Genomic DNA, 19,999 nt, shown 5'->3' on the forward strand with positions numbered 1-19,999 from the left:
CTGAGACTTTTTAAAATGTAAACAATCGAATGGACGAAGAACAGCAAGGACAGGACAAGTTTGGTTGGGTTTCATGTCATGAGGTGCTTTATTGCTTTTAACTGGTCATCAGCACACACAAAAACAAACTGTTAACCATCCACAGAAAGGTGCTCAAACAAGGAAGGGCAAGAACCCAAAAGCAACATTACACATCCAGTAACAATTGCAAAAGCCTCCAACAGCCTAAGCAGCTTTCTACATACATGCTCATTGTCTCACCGCTGTACATTAACTGGTTTAAAACTACATCTTTACCAGCAATCAATGAAGAAAAAGGGCAGAAAAAGGCAAAAATGTTTTTTTTTTTTATCACCAATAACTCTACTCTCTACCTGAAAAAAGTGCATAATTTGAGTATTAGCCATTCAGTGATCCATCACCACACACAAACACCCAGTTGGACAAATAACTTTCCCCCACCTCCAAACAGGCAAGTCATTTCACTCGCATCCAGCCTACCAGCATCAGTCCATTCTGAGTGGACTTACCGGCAGGCTGTATTACACGACCATTTACCAAAACACCAGTAACACAGTGTATAACACACAGACCTCCTGCATCCTGAGAAATCCTGGGCACCAATGAAAGACCACTGGGCGTTCAGGTGTCCCACAGTTGATAAACGCCTCCTATACACTAGGAGGAGCTCGACACAAAACAACTGTGTAACAAGCCAGCACTCACCAGAGCAAACCCACACTGCCCACTGCCGTAAGGCACCCCACTATGCAACGCTGAATACAGCAGAACGTCTGGTTGTGCAACATGCTTCGTGCTGTGCTGAGAGTGCAGACCTTAATGCAGTGCTGGTGATTTGAGTGTGTCTAATGCTGGGCTGGTTGGATCACTCCAGGTTCATTCCAGCGCTGGTGGTTTACAGTTTTTAATGCAGGTGATGGTGGTGTTTAATGTTGTACAGAATCAGGGAGTTTAACTCAGCACAGTGTTGAGCAAGTTAACAAAGGTAATAAGGCAGCAGTGTCAGGGAAGCCCAGTATGAGTAAACGTGGCACAGTGTTATCAGTAACTCTGCACAGTGCTGGCTGGTTGACGGTGTCCGTGTCCCTTCTGTGAGTCAGCGGAAAGTCTGATGACACTCGGTGTGAGGAGGGTTCTGATTAACAGTGTCCCAACTTAAATCCCCAAAATCCTCATCAATATTAACAGCTAATGCATACGAGCTTCGGCACTCGCAAACAATCACGCAAAAAAAATCTACTCAAGCAGCATAATTAAAAAAAAAAAAGAAAACAATTTTTAAAAAAATTTCCCCAGAAGTGATTTGCTTTACAAATCAGCCTCTACCCAGCATGCATCAGTGGCGGAATCCTAACCTGCAGAAGCCCCGCCCCTAAGAGCTGCGCAGCTCATACATCACACACACACACACACACACACACACACTCCCTGTTTGTTTTTTTCAAACAGATCACAACACATGCTCCTGTGCACATATTTACACACAAAACACAAAAAACCCCGCCACATGCTCTGCTCTGCACACACGACCCGCCGATTGGTCCTGATTTTACATTCCGGAACATAACAGCATCGAAGGACAAACTCACGGCAGATCTAGACTCAAGGCGTCCTCTCCTCAAACAAACAGCATCTCAGGGTTATTGTGATATGCTTATCTATGCTACTCTAACTACCTAGTACTCATAGCATTCAATACAGATAAGAGACTTATTGCGCTGGAGAGAAGAGGAAAGGTACTGAGAGCTGAAGTGATCTAGAGTCAAAGGTCAAATCCCAGATCAGACAGACAGCAGATCATCTCCATATAAGACAGGACAGGAGACAAAAGTCCATAGGACTCCAGTGTCTGGTCATCTACATTCAAATGAGCACGTCTCAAACCACAAGCCCTACCTCTTTTCCTGGACATAATTAGCGACTCTTAACCAGTGTTTGCAGTTGAGAATTAAGTTGCACTTAAATAATACATACATAGTTTGCGGTACAGAAATTGTGTCTGCATTCTGGACAGAAAGACCCACATCTAGATGTCAAACTTTGTGTATGCTTGTCTGACCTCAAAACATAATTCATTTCCAACAGCTTCCAGTTATAAGTCACTGGGTTTTTACAACTTTCAAAAAGTTTCAGAAAGCCTCGACAAAATGAGTAAAGCAGTTTCGAGAATCACAGTACTCAGTCACATCTACATGGCCATTCCATGCACTTAATGGCTGCATTCACAGCGGCCTAAAGAGGGCGCCCTTGGACACATCTAAAGTACTTTGACAAATGTACTTGACTTGCAGAGCAGATGGAAAAGTCTCAAGTGTTGACAGCCAGTGTTCCCTGTGAAATGGGTTAAGTTGAGGTTACATATGGAGTTGTGTCAAAGCACGACTACGTGCACACGCGTGCCACAGGTTGTGGAATGCTGCAGAGTCTGAGGAAAAACCCTAAACTAAAAAGAGACGGCACTCAGACGCAGGAATGACAAAGGAGTGATGTAGAGACTGACAGACAGAAAAACAGAGAAAGAGAGAGAGACAGAAAGACAGGCAGTCAGCTGCTGGTCCTGAAACTGTCTCCGTCCTCCAGGTCTTTGGTTGAATGTGAGTGGGGCGTGGTTAGGGTGCGGCTCTCACACCGCCCTCACACCCGTCTGCTGCCATTCAAAGCTGAAAAGGTCAAGAGAAGCTCACGTCCAGCTCCTCCTCCTTTAGGGAGTTGCATAGGTCCAGCTCATTCAGAAAGGCTCCAGTGTCTAGACATTTGTTTTGTTTAACAAGGAATAAAGAAAGATATAGATAGGGAGGGAGGGAGGGAGAGGGAGAGAGAGAGAGAGAGAGAGAGAGAGAGAGAGAGAGTAGTGAGTAGAGAGAGAGAGAGTAGCCCTTAGTGAGAGTGAGGCACACGTGACACTACAACAGCCCGAACACTCACTCGCACAAGGTGTGAAAGGAACGTGAGGAGAAAGAGTTAAGATATGGAGATGGAGAAGGGCAGCGTAGACAGAAAGAAGAGAGGAGGGATAGAGGTAAAGTAGAGAGGGGAGAGGAGGAATGGAGGGATAGAGGTAAAGTAGAGAGGGGAGAGGAGGAATGGAGGGATAGAGGTATAGGGGAGAGAGGAGGGGAGGAATGGAGGTATAGAGGTATAGGGGAGGGAGGGAGGTGCTAGAGGCAGGTGGAAGCCCTGAGACGGCAGGAGGAGAGCACCTCCACATGAGTGAGCTTCGGACATCAGGGCCATCCCGCCAGAGCAGGAGTGGGAGAGGCAGGCCACCAGAAGTCCTGACAATCAAGTGGATCAGAGGAAGGGAAAGAAGGAAGAGAGACCATAACAGATAACCTTCCCGTTTCCCTTCCTATGGAAGCAGAGGCCTAGCCGGCAAAGGTTGCGACCTTTCGAGTGAGTCTGTTTTTTTTGTGTTTGTTTTGTTTTTTAAAAAGCAAGATTAAAACGTTTAAAAATCCCTTAAAAAGGAGGAGGACAAGGAACGCGTAGAGGAAAGAGTCAAAACCCAGAAGACTGCAGCGAACAGTCCTCAGGAAAGAGTCCTCTGCAGAGTGAAGGGACTTGAGGAGTGAGGAGGGCTATCTCTTGCTGCTCTTCATGTAGGAGGGAATGGCCCCGCGCGCCGTCAGGCCCTCGAAGCGCTTGTATGTGTAGTTGATGAAGACCCAGTCCTTATTCTTCAGGTCCGCCTCGCTATGGTTGGTGGTCACCACTACAAGAAACAAAACAAAAATCATGTCAGGTCATTTCATATCAGGTAACATGCAACCAACACCAACCAACACGACTGCCTACAAGCTCCTCAATATAACCATATACTCTCTTGACCGACTAGCCCAAACAAAAATGAAGCAATGGTATAAATCGTCTTAATAAAGCAATGGCAACAGATAAATCATTATTAGAAACAGTATTAAGTACCTGTTGGTTGAAGGATATCTGACTCGGGGAACTCATCGAAGTTGGAGGTGTCATCAATGCTCTTGATCTCAATAGGAATGGCAGCAGGTCTTTCCCTAAGGACACAGTTCCAAGCATCAGTCCTGATCACAGCACCTTTCAAAGTGACAGCAGTATGAGGCTAGTGTGTGTGTGTGTGTGTGTGTGTGTGTGTGTGTGTGAGAGAGAGTGTGAGTGTGTGTGTGTGTGTGTGTGTGTGTGTGTGGTACCTGATGTGGTCGTAGTCCACTCCTTCAAAGAAAGCATTGGTCTTGATCTCCTCCACTCCAGTGGTGCCGATGCGGATTTCTGGTTCACAGCAGAACCTACACCAGAGAACAGAGAGAGAGACTAAGTTCATATTCAGCAACAAAAGTGGACATTTCACATGCAAATGTAATGACGTAACCGTTCCCGTATCTACAACCGAAGACTGAGGTCACCATGGCCCTGTTTTATTTTTCCTTCAGGTTTGTTTTATTTATTAGATGAACATACAGCTGACAAGACATATCCCAGCCAAAACATCCCTGCATTAACACAACCAGCAACATGACACATAGTTGCACTTGCAGATACAATCTGACTTCTCAAAAGGAGAGCACGGCATCTTTTGACCTTGCTATTTGAAAGATCTTGGCTGTGGCCCTGGTCGCCACTGCTAAATCCATCCAATTAGAGTATAGGGTTTTTTTCCCTTTAGTAGTTTCAAAGTATTGAGGCTGTTGGGTGAGGTTTTCAGGATGCTTCACAGTGCAAATGGCTCGTGTTCGAGCAGATGGGGAGTGGAGAGAATGAAAGCACAATACCTGAGGATGAGGTCTTTAGCCTTCTCCGAGATGGGCACCTCTGGTGGGAATACAAGTGTCTCCCGCCAGTTCATCACCTTTCTGTAAGTCTCCTGAGGAGTCTCAGAGCAGAAGGGAGGGTAGCCTACACACACACACACACACACACACACACACACACACACACCAATTAGCATGTCTAATAACACACAAGACCCTGTAAATGACTGTCCACAAGCATGAATGGCCTGGAGTCTGACCAGTTCCTTGCATTCATCAAAACATATCCTCTAAACATGGTCTAAAACTGAACAACCGAAACAAAGCCTAAACAAGACCCTAACAGACCAGCCATCAACACATACCGTACAATAGAGTGCTTTAACTCACCAATCAGCATCTCGTACATGATCACCCCAAGACTCCACCAGTCACACAGCTTGTTGTAGCCATTCTGCATGAACACCTCTGGGGCAATATAGTCAGGGGTCCCCACAGTAGAAAAGGCCTATAACAGCCGTACATCAAGGAAGAGACATGACAGGGAGAGAAATAATAATTAAAAAAAACAAACAATGTATCCAGAGATGGATTACTGAACAACAGACTAGTCATTTTTCTGTCGTCCTCTAGTCCTGATGACAAGCTAATCTTTAACCTGACAGGTTAGAGAGTATCACTGGCTGAGTTTGTCTCAGCAAAGTAGAGACAAGTGTGTCCACACTCCACATGGGACCTGTCAGGTTCATCTTTCCATTTCAGACTTCAAAGCACAGAGATCACCATGTCCAAACATGGCTGATTGTGTTCAGTGTTTCCCATACATTGACTAATCTGTGGCGGGGCGCCACAAAATAAAAATCGGCCGCCACAGATTAATATTCTATGTTTAATTTAATTTAATTTAATTTAATTTAATTTAATTCAAATTAAATATAAGGTCAAATCCTTGCATTGCCATTGAGCTGCGCTTTTTACGCACGCAGCCTATCCTTGCCCCGCCCCGCTCTCTCTCGTAGACTGCTGCCACTCCTCTGCATGTGCATTTAACACAATATTCACGATTGTTGAAGGATTGTTGTTCAAAAGTGCTTGTCCCAAGGAGAAGTACGTGAACCTTTATTTTAACTATGTAGAAAACGTTATGAATTGCATCCACACATCAGCAGCCTTTCAACTGTGTTACAATTGCAAGGGTTCCCTCAAACGTCTTAAAGTGACAGGCACTCAATTAGACCTATACACTACCAAGGCGATACACTATACACTACCAAGGCGATCTTAATACACCACCCCCCCCCCCCCCTTGTCAAAGTCAGCTACCGCCACAAATTGAATCCAATTCTGTGGGAAACACTGGCGTTTAAAAAGATGACCTCTGTCTAGCATGTGTTTAGGAGGCCGGTGTGGGTGTGTTCTATCCATATGTGTGCCTGTGCTGGATGGTGAAAGAAGTCTCACCAGCTGTCTCCGATTTCGTTTCCACGTCTCGGCTTTCCGCTTGGAGTTCATGTTCTGGAAAGCTACCAGGAGAGAAGCGTGCGCACACACACACACACACACGTCAGTGACCATTGCACACACGTGTAAGCCCTCAACCCATCCAATTCACAACATCCCCAAAATGCCACTGCTGTTAACAAACCCCTAGTAGCAGCAAGCTTCACTCTTTCCCAACTTCACCCGCAACGTCTCCACTCAGAGGTCATTGGGGCTCACCTATATTGCACACACGATCTCTCACTTTCACCACAAACAAGACACTTTTGATCCCAAAACAGAATGCGTTGTAAGAAAGTGTGTGTACGCACACTTACTGAAGTCACTAGGGAGGCTATGACTGAGGTTTCTGTAGAATTCTGTGCGGTGAGCTTTTTTCAGACCAGTGCACAGCCCAAAGTCCGACAGCTTGACGTGGCCCTGCATCACACAAACAGAAGTTATTAACCGTCTCAAGTTGCAGAACGCCACTGTAACTCTACATGGGTTGATATCCACTGAGGGAGTTGACTATGCTCCGGTAAACAGTACAATGCATGATTTGAACATTAAAAACATGTTGCTTAGAGGTTGTGAAAATGAATAACATATGTGAAGGTCTATAGATCATGTGTGAAACAGAGATGCATAACATCTGGAGAATGAAATCTAATACAATTTTAGTTTCTTAAGAATTTATATGTAAATACACTTTTAATGGAATTAAAGGGACATCCCTACAACAAGGAAGCGCATAGAGAAGTCAGACACTGATGGCTGAAGTGCAACCATATTCTGAAGTGCGACCATATTTATCATTTTGTAGTATTGCAACTTTTTGAAAACACACCCATTGTACAAAAAGAGTGAGAGTGCGGTGTTTTAGCGTGCATAGGACGTTCACTTACTCTGGAGTCGAGCAGCAGGTTGTCTGGTTTGATGTCTCTATGGATGAAACCCAGCTGGTGGATGGAGTCAATGGCCAGCACCGTCTCCCCTATGTAGAACTGAGTGGCCTCCTCACTGAGGGTGTCCTTCTTCATCAGCAGGGTCATCATGTCTCCTACACACACACACACACACACAAACACACTTTACATCAAGAGTATAAAAACCATGGGAAAAGCTCCAGTGGAATGCAGCCTATAGTTAGACAATTCCATCTCCATACATGGGACACATATGGAGGTAGTTTTCTCTCACCTTAGACCTTAAGCATTTCTCAAATCAGCGTAATATTGAAGTATGCTGCAGGTGACACATTACACAAGTAAAGTCTTGCTGTTTTTGCTGGATATAGCTCATAGGAGTATTTTTTTTTAAAATAGTGTCATAATTTCTACCTTATACAGAATAATAGCAAAACGGTAGGCCTAACATTAAAAGTAGACGCATCAAACTACCTATGAGCCTATAAAAAAAAAAAAAAAAACATAGTTTGGCATTTATTTAGCTAAAAAGGTTTCTTGATCCCTACTTTACATCAAAACATATGCATAAATCAATGCATAAATAATATAAATATACTGTACCTCCTGGTAAGAACTCCATGATGAGGTAAAGGTTCATCTTATCCTGGAAGCTATAGAACATCTTCACCACCCACTGGCTGTCTGCCTCCACCAGGATATCCCTCTCTGCTCGGATGTGTCCCACCTGCATGACCATGACACCACACAAACACACACACACACAAAATTAGTATGTGGGTGTTGGTCTGTTATTCACCGTTTTCTTTGGCATGATCATTTTGTTTGCTTGTTTGTTCTTTGTTTTTGAAAAAGCACTGTCACTGCACTCTGAGCTGCATCCTGAGTTTGAAAAGTGCTCTATAAATAAGGCGTTATTATTTTTATACAATTCTCATGACTACTGGGTGTGCACGATCTCCTAAGTGGCATTCCAATCTAGAGTGTCCGCTAGGCCCTGCATGTATGAATGAGATTTGGGGTTTGTGAGGGTGTAGAGTTTGGCCCTTACCTGTTCCTTCTCCAACATGTCTGCCTTGCGAAGGATCTTCATGGCATAGACATGCCCTGTGTCTTTCTTCTGAACCAGACGCACCTATTGTGGTGGAAAGAAGTACATAAAGTATTTTAAAAAATTATGTAAATGTAAAAATGGAAATGTAATGTTTTATTATAAATATACAGTAGGAAGAGTGTCATGTGGCAGACTGAAAACAGCTGAAGATCTTACCTCACCAAAGGCTCCCCGGCCAATTACTTTAAGTGACTCAAAGTCTTCAAGTCCGAGGCGTGTCCTTTTGAGCCGAAGGAACTCTGTCTCTTTGCGGGCATGCTGGGAACGCCGGATTCGCTTCTGCACAGGAAGTTAGTTAGTTTACTGTCGCCTTGAAGGAAATTAATTTTCACAGGTCTGTACAGAGATTCCTCCTCATATCCCGCTACACACGACATTACACAGTGGAGTTGGAGACAGTAGGTGATAGATGACAAGAGAAAACAACATCACACACATGCTGCTACCAGTTCAACATGGGAAAGTAACGGTACGAGTGTGTACATGACAAGAGATAGCTTTTCAGGGCTTAGACTTAACATCCAAATAACTCACCTCTTCATCAATCAGTCCTTCCTGATCCATGACCTTCTCAAGCTTTTGTTGCCTAAATGAGACAATTGAGTAGTTTTCATGCAACTGATCATAGTAATCAATTATTTAGTCACAAATGATATGTGAGGACTCTTATAACTGGCCAAGCAAAGATCCTACATCCCATTCTAGTCCTGCTGCCAGTACTACCTATTCAAAATATTATGTGGCGTGTGTCTGTCCAGTGTTTGTGTACTTGCGCCACATCTCACACCCAGGGGTGGTGAGAGAATACATTTAACACCAGCTGCCTGCAGTGCAGCACTCACCTCATCTCCCGCTCCTCGTGTTGGGCGATCAGATTGCTATAGAAGTTCTCCAGCGTCACCTTTGCCATGGTGACGCGCTCCTTGGTATGATTACTCATGGTGGTGAAGGACGACTGGCCCGTCATTGCCATGGTTATGGTCACTATGGAAGGGAGACCAGAGAGGGCTCATGAACAGGCTGTAAAGGGGGGTGGGGGAGATCACTGTCAACTGTATGCTAGGTCTTAAAAGTATGGATGGTGAGAGTGTGTGTATGTAGTGTAGTGTAGTGGATAGATAGATAGATAGATAGATAGATGGATAGATGGATAGATGGATAGATAATGTTAGGCATCTATTAGCTTATACAACCATAACACAACAAACACACATACACACATATATATCTCACATACATAAAACTCACTCACAGAAATGTAAAAATGTAAAGAGCATGTGAAGTGATTACAAAGGTCTGACCACATGATGCATGGACCATAATAAGGTGCTAAGCATAATATAATTGCTTGACAAACAAGAAAAAGAATAGCCTAAAACATAATACTCTTTTGTATCACTAAAGCTGATACACAAGGCAACTTTTTGAGCAATGTTATTGAGTATTGTTGTTCAGGCATGTTTCCCATTAATATTGACAAAAACACTTCTGCAGAACTTCAGCAGGCAAATTGTCATTATCATCCAATCAGACCACATGGAAGACCACTGGTTATGTGGTTGCCCAGCAACATTGCTCAAAATGTTGTCCCATATATCATCACATCAAGTGGCCTTTTTTCATATAGCCTAGGTCAGCCATCACCAAATGGCGGACCGCGGTCCGAGTCCGGACCGTGACGTGATCCTATCCGGACCCAGACCATAATAGCCTAATTTAGATTTTCACGTAAGATTTCAAAGCTGCGCTAAATGTTTCGTTGGTTAGGATAACAGCATTTACTTCAGGAGCTTCAGGAACCATCATTTCGCTTGCTGCTACTCAGCCCGTGAAATCTGTGAATTCTGATAAAGTCGAGTCAGTGAGTAAAGTAGCCTACTATGGAGAAGAGACTGATAGCCTGAAACGAGCGAGGAGAGGAGATGGGACGAGAAACAATCAGATGGATATCTAAGTTAACGATAAGTAAGTTATTTTCAAATCATCGATTGCTCAAAGAGGAGAAAGCTAGAGAGCGAGAACAGAGCTTTATATAACGATACGGGGGCAATACCACGCAAAACTGTCACGTCCGTAACGCCAACTAAATATGGATGTGACAGTTTTGCGCGGAATTGCCCTGGACCTCTTCTATATTCTGAGACAGGCGATTTTAAGCGCCAATTTGAAGCACCTCTACTAGACAAAGCATATATTTTGAGCAAGCATAGGGTAGGCTATAGGCCCATTCAACAGTGAACTGAGACCACAGAATATTTTACGATTTAAGAAGGCAATATGATTGATCCACCACAATCTAGTTAAGCCTACATGCATTCACTGCCCAACAACGTGATATTCCTGGGTTTCCAGGATTTCGGGTCAACATAAAAAAAACTAAAAAAAATAAATTAAACTTGCTGATTAATGGGTTCAAGGAACCAGCTGTGGAATATCCATCCTTGTCTCAGCTCAAATTTTATTTTAAGTTCACGTTAAGATCTTAAAAATAGCCAAGGCTACTCAGTTTTTCTCCCCAATTAGGCTACTCTTATCTTGCCTTATTTCTCCTCATTTCGAATGTTGCCTTTTAGGCTACTTCTTTTTATTTCACATTAAACATTAGGCCTAGGCCTACACTCTTCTATTTCTTGAATTTCCCCTTGGGGATCAATAAAGTATCTATCTATCTATCTATCTATCTATCTACAACTAGGCTCCATCTATCCATCCTAATATTATACATACATACTGTACATATACATAGCCTAAACACGCACGTTAAACATTACGATGCTCCGGACCTTTGCTTGAGGAAATGTTCCGTAACTGGACCTCGCTGAAGATTAATTGAATACCCCTGGCCTAGGTGAATTATGCAATACTAGGATGCAGGTTTCACAGGCCTTAAATTGGAGATCAACCTGCTTGACTCTCAATCGAACGTGTGACACAGTGACAAAAACACCAAAGGCTATATATAAAGACAGAGTTACTCAAGTAAACCATTATAAGCATAAATTTAATTCCACAAGTCATTGGCGTTTCCCTGCCAGACGTTACTGTAATCTTTGTCAAACAGTACTATAATCGATGTATGGAGAACACTTATTTAAGTGTAGGCTATACATCACAAATAACCATGCTACATGAAACCGAAATAGAGGTGAGGAAGTACAGTACAGGAGATAAAACATTGGAAGTAAGTTAAGCATGACAACAATTTTATAACAACGTCAACAACCAGTTCCCCCACTCTGCTGAAACGCGATTTCATGAACCAGGCGAGCAACAACAGACTGCGGTTGCTATATTTTGCGTTAGGAGGGATTATTTTACGGATTAACCTTGATTTACTCATGCCTGTGATGGGAGCTGTACACGGTACTAATAAAAGTGTCACCTTCCATTTCAACCGATTTACGTTTATACTAGACATAAGAGCAGTGTGGGGCAAACTGGATTGCAAAGAGAGGGTTACCGTGCTTCAGCTTTAAGAATGTGCAGCTCTGCTGCAGTTTCCAACCAAACACACTGGTTAAACATGTACCCCTATGTATCGTTAGTTGGTTGGCAATGGTATGCTAGCTGCTGATCTAACGTTGCTTGCCACCTTGTCAAATGTTTAACCACGTCAAATATCACTTTCTACCTGACCACTGAACAATCATCGAATTATACTTATCGACTTTCTCTGATTAATCTTACACACATCACCAACAACAATGTAGTCACAACAACTTGTTGAAACAATAGACACTAAGCTTACTTCATGACAAGCCTCTAGCTATGGTCTAGTGCAGCTGGCTAACTAGAAAGCTATCAGATTTAGCCAGTTAGCTACTTGGTCAATTCCATTGCTAATGGTAGCTACTTAAACCCCCAGCCGTCATCGCACTAACTAAAATGAACTCTGAGTAAGTGTTTATTTTAAAGTTTACAATACAGTTATTTCTGAAAGTTTGCATATCTCCTAGGCCCAGTTTAATTCCTGAAATTCTAAAGCACTTAACGTTCGTAAAGCTACTTCCTTTATTAAGAAACAACCTAGGATAGGTGACAATGTTAGCTTCCGACTTGCTTGGTATCCGAAACTAACCTAGCTATCGCTAGCTAGCTAGCTCGTTCGCTATCGTTACTTCTGAAACTACATTGCTAGCCAAATTTGGCCAAGTGAGTTGCCAGTTGATAAGTTAATAGTCAACATGTTATCAACACAAAATACATTACTATCTACTTCTGTATAACTCAAGCACATTAAAAGAAATATGTATGAGAACAAAGTTGTTCAACACGTAAATATGAGGAGATGACTTTTGTTTGCTTACCTCTGGACTCGACCTCAATCGTTTCAGTACATAGTGACGTAAAATGCCCGGTTAATGACAAGATTACTTCCTGGGTCATACCATACGCATACGCCAGGTTGTATCTTGGTTGGCAACAAAGATTCTAGAACAGAGCTCTGTTCTAGAATCTTTGGTTGGCAAGTACGAAGTCAACATTTTCGTTCAAGTACTGTGTCGGTTATGAAAACTTACGTAACATTTTCTAAATATATATACGACCTAACAAATGTCCAGCTGTCTTAATTCTGAATTCTTAATCAAATTATGCTTTTCTTTGCCTTGACTTTTGACATAGGCATGCATGGCCATGTGTTGCCTGGCTACACAAATCTTTACTTTGTTTGAATCATGCGTTGCATGATTCAATTAATGTACAATTGGAATTGGTACATTTTGTTTCCCCTTGCAACTCACTTGTGTGTGTGTGTGTGTGTGTGTGTGTGTGTGGGGGGGGGGGGGGGGGGTTACAATTATACATGGAGAACAAATGACTTAAAATGACTTGGCACATCTGAAAAGGTATGCAAAGGGAGTAAGATAAAAGAAAGGAAGGGTAGACAGTAGTCTTTCCATTTTCCCAAATAAGGAAAAATGCTATTGATTATAAGTGCTGGTCACTAGAGGGCAGCAATCGTCTCTCCTTAAACGATTAACACACTTCCTGTGAGGGCATAACACATCAACAGACCTGCCCATGCAGCATTCCTCCCTGCCTGCCTGCCTGCCTCCGTGTCATGAATTACGTTCTGCCCTGGGCTGTTGAATGAGGGTGCTCTGGGCCATCTGTGTGCGACCAAAGCGACGCGTCGACTCTTAACATATATCTCCTTCGTGTGCATGTAGGTTATCTATTTTGTGAAACACTCCGAGGTTGCCTGACGTGTCGGAGGAATCGGAAAGGTAAGATAATGTCATACTGCTAGCAACACTGACAGAGATTGCTAAACGATCAGATTGCTCTAGCTAGCAACACATACCTTGAACCTGTGGTAATTTCTCTGTCATAATGCAAACATTTGTCTTTTTTCATTTAGTTCGTATGAGTTAAGATTGTTTTATGCGAGTAAGTTCATAGCTGGAAACTGCAGAGGAAGATGACGCGAACTAAGTTAGATAAACGTTATTGAGCTTAGAAGCTATCTGTCAAAGGGTGGTTTCTTCACCCTTCTTCGCCACTTTCTCGTAATTTAATGCATCTAGCTAGTTGGTCAGATCACTCGTAGACACCTTTGCGTTATTCATTGTTCAGAGCGACGAGAAATATAAGCCGTGTGTTTTAGTAGATCAGGTCTTCTCAAAATGCTCGGCTAGCAGCAGTGATTATTTCAGCCGGGCCGGTGTGTTGTGCCATGACACGACACAGGCCCCTATTGTCCTGCTTACAGCAGACAATATTGTATTGTAAGCCTCTCCTAAGATATGCAGCCGACGTTGTTGATTGCCTGCAAATATGATCAAGTTTGTGTGTTTCCATTGTCAAGTGTTCCCTTTTCACAAACCATCTCTCTTTCTCTCTGTCTCTGTCTCTCCTCACCTCCACCCCATAATCAGTGGAGTGCTCCTTCAGTGGTCACTATCAGGGCAAGGTGGAGGCATCTGTAGCAACAGTGTACGTCACATCATCAAGCTGCTCATAACCCTTCAAAATGAGTGGCAGTGCCGGTAAGCGCACCCGCCGGGGCAGGGCTGAGGCCCCCACAGACTCTGACGGAGGCTCCAGCAGTGACTCGGGCTCCGGTGCCCCGGCTGGGGTGTCTGTGCTGAACCGAATGTTGGACCTGCCAGCTGGGCACCTCTCGCGTCAACAGCTGAAGCGCTTGGAGGGGCACCGCTACAGCAGCGCGGGCCACTCCCTGTTGGAGCCCAGCATGCAGCCATACTGGGAGGGCCTGGTGGCCCGTGTGCCCACATGGATCGCCCCCAACCTCATCACCATTGTGGGCCTTGCCACCAACATCCTTACCACCTTGGTACTGGTCTACTACTGCCCCACTGCCTCTGAGCAGGTATGTTGACAAGAGCCTGCGACACAAGTCAGCATCAGTATCACCGTAATGCAAAAGGTTTCTGGCTTGGGTTATACCTCGTTGTCATGGACAGAGATAAGGTTGTCATTTGCCTAACAGTTAGTTTGTCTAGATGCTCCCAACTGTCTTAAAACAGAACAATGGTGTTGGCTTTGCTCAGCAGAGGAAAGAGAGAAGACAACATGGCTATGAATTCAGAATAGTTGTGGTGATCCTTTCGATAAAATTGATTTATAATTATGTGCAATGTGATCAGTGGAGGGTTTTATTGGCTGAAACTCTCGGTGTAAAGGATGGGATTATTTAGTATAAAACTTGTAGATGTAAGCCTTTTTGATGGGCTCATGTTTGTCTAAGGTCATTTAGTGAAGTGCATAAGGTGTGTGTGTGATCATGCGCTCCTTCTTTAGGTATCCCTCAATGTCAACATGTAATCTACAATGAAACCTTGAAAAGTCTGGCACTCCTGATGAATATTACATGCAACTTGCCCACGGCCCATTCAGATCCTTCCTTTTCTGTTTCTAGAGAAAGCTGCTTCTAGAACTCCTATGTTTGCCCCTATCGTTCTGTCCCTGCTCCATCTGACCCTTCCCCTTCTATCTGTCCCTGGTTTATCTGTTCCATCTTCACAATCTCTGCAACTTTTACCTTTAGCCTGGGGTATCTGAAGGTGCTAATGCCTTCAGAGATTTGTCGCTAACTTGCGATGTGTGTGAGTTTGAAAATCAGCCAATCAGCTTTGCTCCAATCACACAGGCAAAGCACTTTCTGTGTGGCGATAAAAAGCTTACGTACCGGTATATGCTGTCTTAAGATAGCATTCCCCTATAGCAGTGAAACCCCTGTCTCTCTCTCCTCATGAGCGACATTTACTCAATGCTAACAGGAACAGGAAGTACAAGAAAAGGTCTTATTTGAACCAGATGATGATGCAGCCTAAACTACTCTCTGAGCCCAACGGGGGGGGGGGGGATAATGGGACGGCTTTCACAGTGCAGAAAAACAAACCTCCTTGTTGTTGTTGTTGTTGTTGTCTCTCAGGCTCCCACGTGGGTGTACTTTGCCTGTGCTGTGGGTCTCTTCATTTACCAGTCTCTGGACGCCATCGACGGGAAGCAGGCGAGGCGCACCAACAGCAGCACGCCACTGGGGGAGCTTTTCGACCACGGCTGTGACTCGCTCTCCACCGGTGATTGTGTCCTCTTTGTCCTCCTGGGGGTTCTGCAGTGCTTGGCTGCACTTGGGAAAATGTCTCACTGTGCTTAAAGTGCTATTGTCTTGGCTCTGGGTTATCATACACTTCCTCATTCCTAAGACATCTGTCATTACTGTAAAATAAGCTTAAACTCTTTCCACTGTCTCTCCTCCTCTCTTGTTCTTTATGCCACTGTCTCTCTCCCTCCTAGTGTTTGTGGTGTTGGGCACGTGCATTGCCGTGCAGCTGGGCACCCATCCCGGGTGGATGTTCTTCTGCTGTTTCGCGGGCATGTTCATGTTTTACTGCGCCCACTGGCAGACCTACGTCTCCGGCACACTGCGCTTTGGCATGTAAGTGCACTGACGGCTCTGCATCTCCCCCTGCGTCCCTGTGCTAATTTTTATCACGGAACTCCTCTACAGAACACACCCTCCCACAGATTCCTCCCTGGCAGTTTGCACTGCACAATCTTTCTATATGTCGTGTACAATCATGCCCGTCATGCTGTCGTGTCAGTAGTTCAGCCCAAAGACAAAGCTGTAGGAATAAATCTGACTAATATCAGAAGGGTTGGTGTTTTGTGAATCTCCACATTGATCATGCCTTGTTGATTCATTAGTCTCTGCTCTCTGTCTTTGCCTCTCAGTATTGATGTGACTGAAGTTCAGATCTTCATAATAGTCATGTATCTGCTCTCTGTCTTTGCCTCTCAGTATTGATGTGACTGAAGTTCAGATCTTTATAATAGTCATGTATCTGCTCTCTGTCTTTGCCTCTCAGTATTGATGTGACTGAAGTTCAGATCTTTATAATAGTCATGTATCTGCTCTCTGTCTTTGCCTCTCAGTATTGATGTGACTGAAGTTCAGATCTTCATAATAGTCATGTATCTGCTTGGCGCCGTGGGAGGAACCGCTTTCTGGCAGTCTCCGGTAATGCTTCAAGAACTTGGCTGCTGATTCTGATCATTTTAATGGGATTAAATGGGATTATCTATAATGTATTAAAGTGGATTATGGGTGCCTACTGCAGATCAAGGAAGCAAAATAATTTGCTAATTCAGTGCTATCTACATGAACAGAATTAACTTGCTTAATTTAAATCTGTACATTTAATAATCATAAAGTGAAGTATGTCAGTAATCTTTGTCAAATAAACATAGCCATGTAACATAACCATGATTAGAAAGGTATTTCTAGGCCCTATACACAATACTGAAAAATGTTGGCTTACCTGATGCACAGACAAAGAGCCAAAATCAGCCACAGAATTGTCTGTAAACTGAAACGAGGAAGAATGAATAACCATAATCTAACAGAGTTAATAAGTGAAGGAAGTAGTTGAAGTGAGCAAACATTCAGACTCCAGACTTTCATCTGTGTTATTATCAGTCGCACAGTAATTCAGTCAAGTATTTGATACATTCTTCTCTCAGTTTGCCTTAAACCATGAATTAAGTTATTGATTAACCGTTGCAAAAATTAGGAAATGTATAGAATGTTTGTGCTCTGAGGAATACATAAGAAATCTAATGTACTTAAAATGTTATGGTGTGACTCTTTTTTTCTCTGTTTAATCTAATGCATGTCTTTTTGCTGTAGTTATTTATGTTCACATTTGTCCTCCTGGTCCTTGCAGTTTCTGTGTGATGGTTGAAGGATAGAATTGACATACTGCTATAAGCTCAGTGCACAACAAAAGTTTATAGTTGAAAACAAAACTATATATATGGTTAATTTACAACATTTATAATATAACTTTGTCAGATTTTCGAGTGAGTGTAGATTGATGTAAATAATCTTCCTTGCTTCTCTTTCAGCTCCCGGTAGTTCAGATGCCTATTAAGATAATCCCTGCCATACTTACAGTTCTGGGGGCCATCTTCTCCTGTACCAACTACTTTCGGGTTATTTTTGGAGGAGGTGTGGGCAAGAATGGCTCCACAATCGCAGTGAGTATACCTACAAACTCAGATTTCTCCAAGGTTCATAAGGAAAAGAGAAAATCCACTGCTAATGTAGAGCTGCACCTGTTGCTTTGAAAGATAGCTGTGCTGTTGTCAGTTTAGCTCATTTGTTCTTCACCCTGCAGGGAACCAGTGTGTTGTCTCCAGGCTTCCACATAGGAACAGTGATCACACTGGCGTCCCTCATCTACTACAAGTCCTCTGGACAGCTCTTTCAGAAGCACCCCTGTCTGTTCATTCTGGCCTTTGGCTTTGTGTCTGCCAAGATCACCAACAAATTAGTGGTGAGTGTCCCACTTTCTCTCTTTCAATTCAATTCAGTTCAGTTCAGTACAGTACAGTATTGGCAAAGCAATAGTAAAATAAATAAATAGTGGTTATAATGTAAATAATGATGTAAATAATAATAATAATAATATTCAATTAAGAAAATATGAAATGAATGAACAAAAACCTAAGTATACAATAGCAGGAAAGGATGCTGAAGAAAGAAACAGAAAACAAATTAAAACCTACAAATAAAGAGTACGGTGTTTATGGCCTTTGTCATAAATACACACCTGAGGTCTGAATAATGACTACATTCAGTAAGGAAATACTGCTGTTTCAACTGCACTTTGATTATAGCCTAGGCTACAGCCTAGCCTCTCTACGCAGCCAGGTCTGCTTTCACCTTCCACATTCAAACAGCTTTTTTGCCTTTTGATGTTTTAAAATACAGGGCTAATGTGATACTAATGATCTTTTACTCACTCACTCTGTCACTGGCTGTGTCTCAAACCGCCTACTTGCACACTTTAAATACTTAGTTTCAGTATATAGTGCAGATAATACAAAAACTACAACCTAATAACGGTCAAAAAGTTCAGTGTAGAACAATGGACACTACTCGCACTAAACGGGTGCCACTTCCGGTAAATGTTTTAACATAAGTGTGCTCTATCAAAAAGTGGGCACTACGGAAGTAAGTGCTCAGTGCACACTAGCAGTGTAAGGACGGAAGTATGCAGTTTGAGACAGCCACTCACTCACTCACAAACACCAACACGCACACCCTTGGCTCGCCCTAACCGTGATGTGTTTTTTCGTCCAGGTTGCCCACATGACCAAGAGTGAGATGCGGCTGTATGACCTGGCCTTCCTAGGCCCCGTGCTGCTGTGCCTCAACCAGTGTGTGACTAGTGTGGTGGACCAATACGTCATGCTGTGGATCACCATAGTAAGTGCAGATGCAGCCGAGCGCTCACTGAGGCGCTCTCACAACATGGTCCACGTGCTCTTCACAGCTGTACAAACTCACAGCTATGCTCAAATGTGCGGTTAAAAAAAGACTTTGCTCTAACACTGTTTAGATTAATCATTAATCGCACAATGTCCCTTTTATTTTTCCTCTTTTTCTCCCTCCCTTCTCCCCCTCTCTCTCTCTCCCTCCCTTCTCTCTCTCTCTATCTCTACCTCCCTCTCTGTCCATCTGTCTCTTGCTTGATGAAGCTCCTGTCAGCTGTGGATCTGGTGCGGTACTGTGTCAGCGTCTGCAACCAGATCGCCACCCACCTGAACATCTGCGTCTTTCGCATCACGACTACTCGCAGTGGCCAGCAGAACCACCACTAGCCGGCGCTCACGGTCCCGCCCCCTGCTGGCCCTCGTCTTTCAAGGAACGTATGAGCAGCCAATCAAATTCCAAACTCAAGAGGCACACAAGGCGTGCCCGAGGTAATCCTTAGTCACTCAACTCAACTCCGCCCACCAGCAGCAGGGATTGGCTGCGACCCTTTTTTCTTTGTTTTGGGACAACTCAAATCTCGTAGATGGTTATAAGATCATGGAACACATTTAACAGTGTCCAGACTGGGTCATGTCTGTAGTGGAACTGTGGCCACTATGGCGATGCGATGTCGACTGTAGCTTCATAGTTGTCATGACAACATGCTTACCTCTAGTCCCCACAGTTGTCACGACTACCACCCCCAACTAAACTTAATTTATGCTAAACGGTCAACCACCATTCTAAGCGTATTATTATTGCAGTTCTCTTTTACAGTCACTCTTCTAAATGTAGCCATGATGGCTTCTCCACCATGTTATGTGCTCTCCTGCTGATGGCCAAGCCGCTGGTGCTTAGTCAGCTGTAGCTACAGGATTTCCTCCCAGGTCACAGTGAAGAGCGATTCACCCTGTGGCCTGCAGAGGGAGACAAAAAAAGC

General features: G+C 43.6%; 2 protein-coding genes across 3 annotated transcripts in view; one reads left to right on the forward strand and one right to left on the reverse strand.

Annotated features, from left to right (window-relative positions):
- Positions 1–59: 59 nt before the first annotated feature.
- stk38a (serine/threonine kinase 38a) lies at positions 60–12,620 on the reverse strand. 2 transcript variants are annotated; one of them, XM_076277376.1, is made up of 14 exons: positions 12,578–12,620; positions 9,113–9,254; positions 8,805–8,856; positions 8,427–8,549; positions 8,208–8,291; positions 7,760–7,883; positions 7,136–7,290; positions 6,566–6,668; positions 6,210–6,271; positions 5,139–5,256; positions 4,770–4,893; positions 4,191–4,286; positions 3,943–4,037; positions 60–3,733 (listed from the first exon to the last, which is right to left on the reverse strand). In XM_076277376.1, exons 2-14 carry the CDS (start codon positions 9,241–9,243, stop codon positions 3,600–3,602), a joined length of 1,401 nt encoding a protein of 466 aa, XP_076133491.1. In that variant the 5' UTR covers positions 9,244–9,254; positions 12,578–12,620; the 3' UTR covers positions 60–3,599. The 2 variants fall into 2 exon arrangements, with proteins under 2 accessions (XP_076133491.1, XP_076133490.1); XM_076277375.1 differs by having other exon boundaries at positions 6,560–6,668.
- Positions 12,621–13,291: 671 nt separating this feature from the next.
- Positions 13,292–19,999, forward strand: part of LOC143114553 (choline/ethanolaminephosphotransferase 1-like) — an 8,802-nt gene continuing 2,094 nt past the window's right edge. Inside the window, exons 1-9 of the mRNA XM_076276218.1 lie at positions 13,292–13,498; positions 14,150–14,604; positions 15,670–15,817; positions 16,035–16,176; positions 16,674–16,758; positions 17,646–17,777; positions 17,918–18,076; positions 18,886–19,011; positions 19,284–19,999. The exon at positions 19,284–19,999 is cut by the window's right edge and continues 2,094 nt beyond it. Of these exons, the coding sequence (XP_076132333.1) occupies positions 14,245–14,604; positions 15,670–15,817; positions 16,035–16,176; positions 16,674–16,758; positions 17,646–17,777; positions 17,918–18,076; positions 18,886–19,011; positions 19,284–19,406 (1,275 nt within the window). The 5' untranslated portion in view covers positions 13,292–13,498; positions 14,150–14,244 and the 3' untranslated portion in view covers positions 19,407–19,999. The remainder of the gene's footprint in view (positions 13,499–14,149; positions 14,605–15,669; positions 15,818–16,034; positions 16,177–16,673; positions 16,759–17,645; positions 17,778–17,917; positions 18,077–18,885; positions 19,012–19,283) is intronic.

This window comes from Alosa pseudoharengus, unplaced genomic scaffold (genome assembly GCF_046254945.1).
Source record: "Alosa pseudoharengus isolate Yale_2024_CS ecotype anadromous, Long Island Sound unplaced genomic scaffold, YU_APseudo_1.1 YU_APseudo_1.1_scf_9, whole genome shotgun sequence".
NCBI lineage: Eukaryota > Metazoa > Chordata > Actinopteri > Clupeiformes > Clupeidae > Alosa > Alosa pseudoharengus.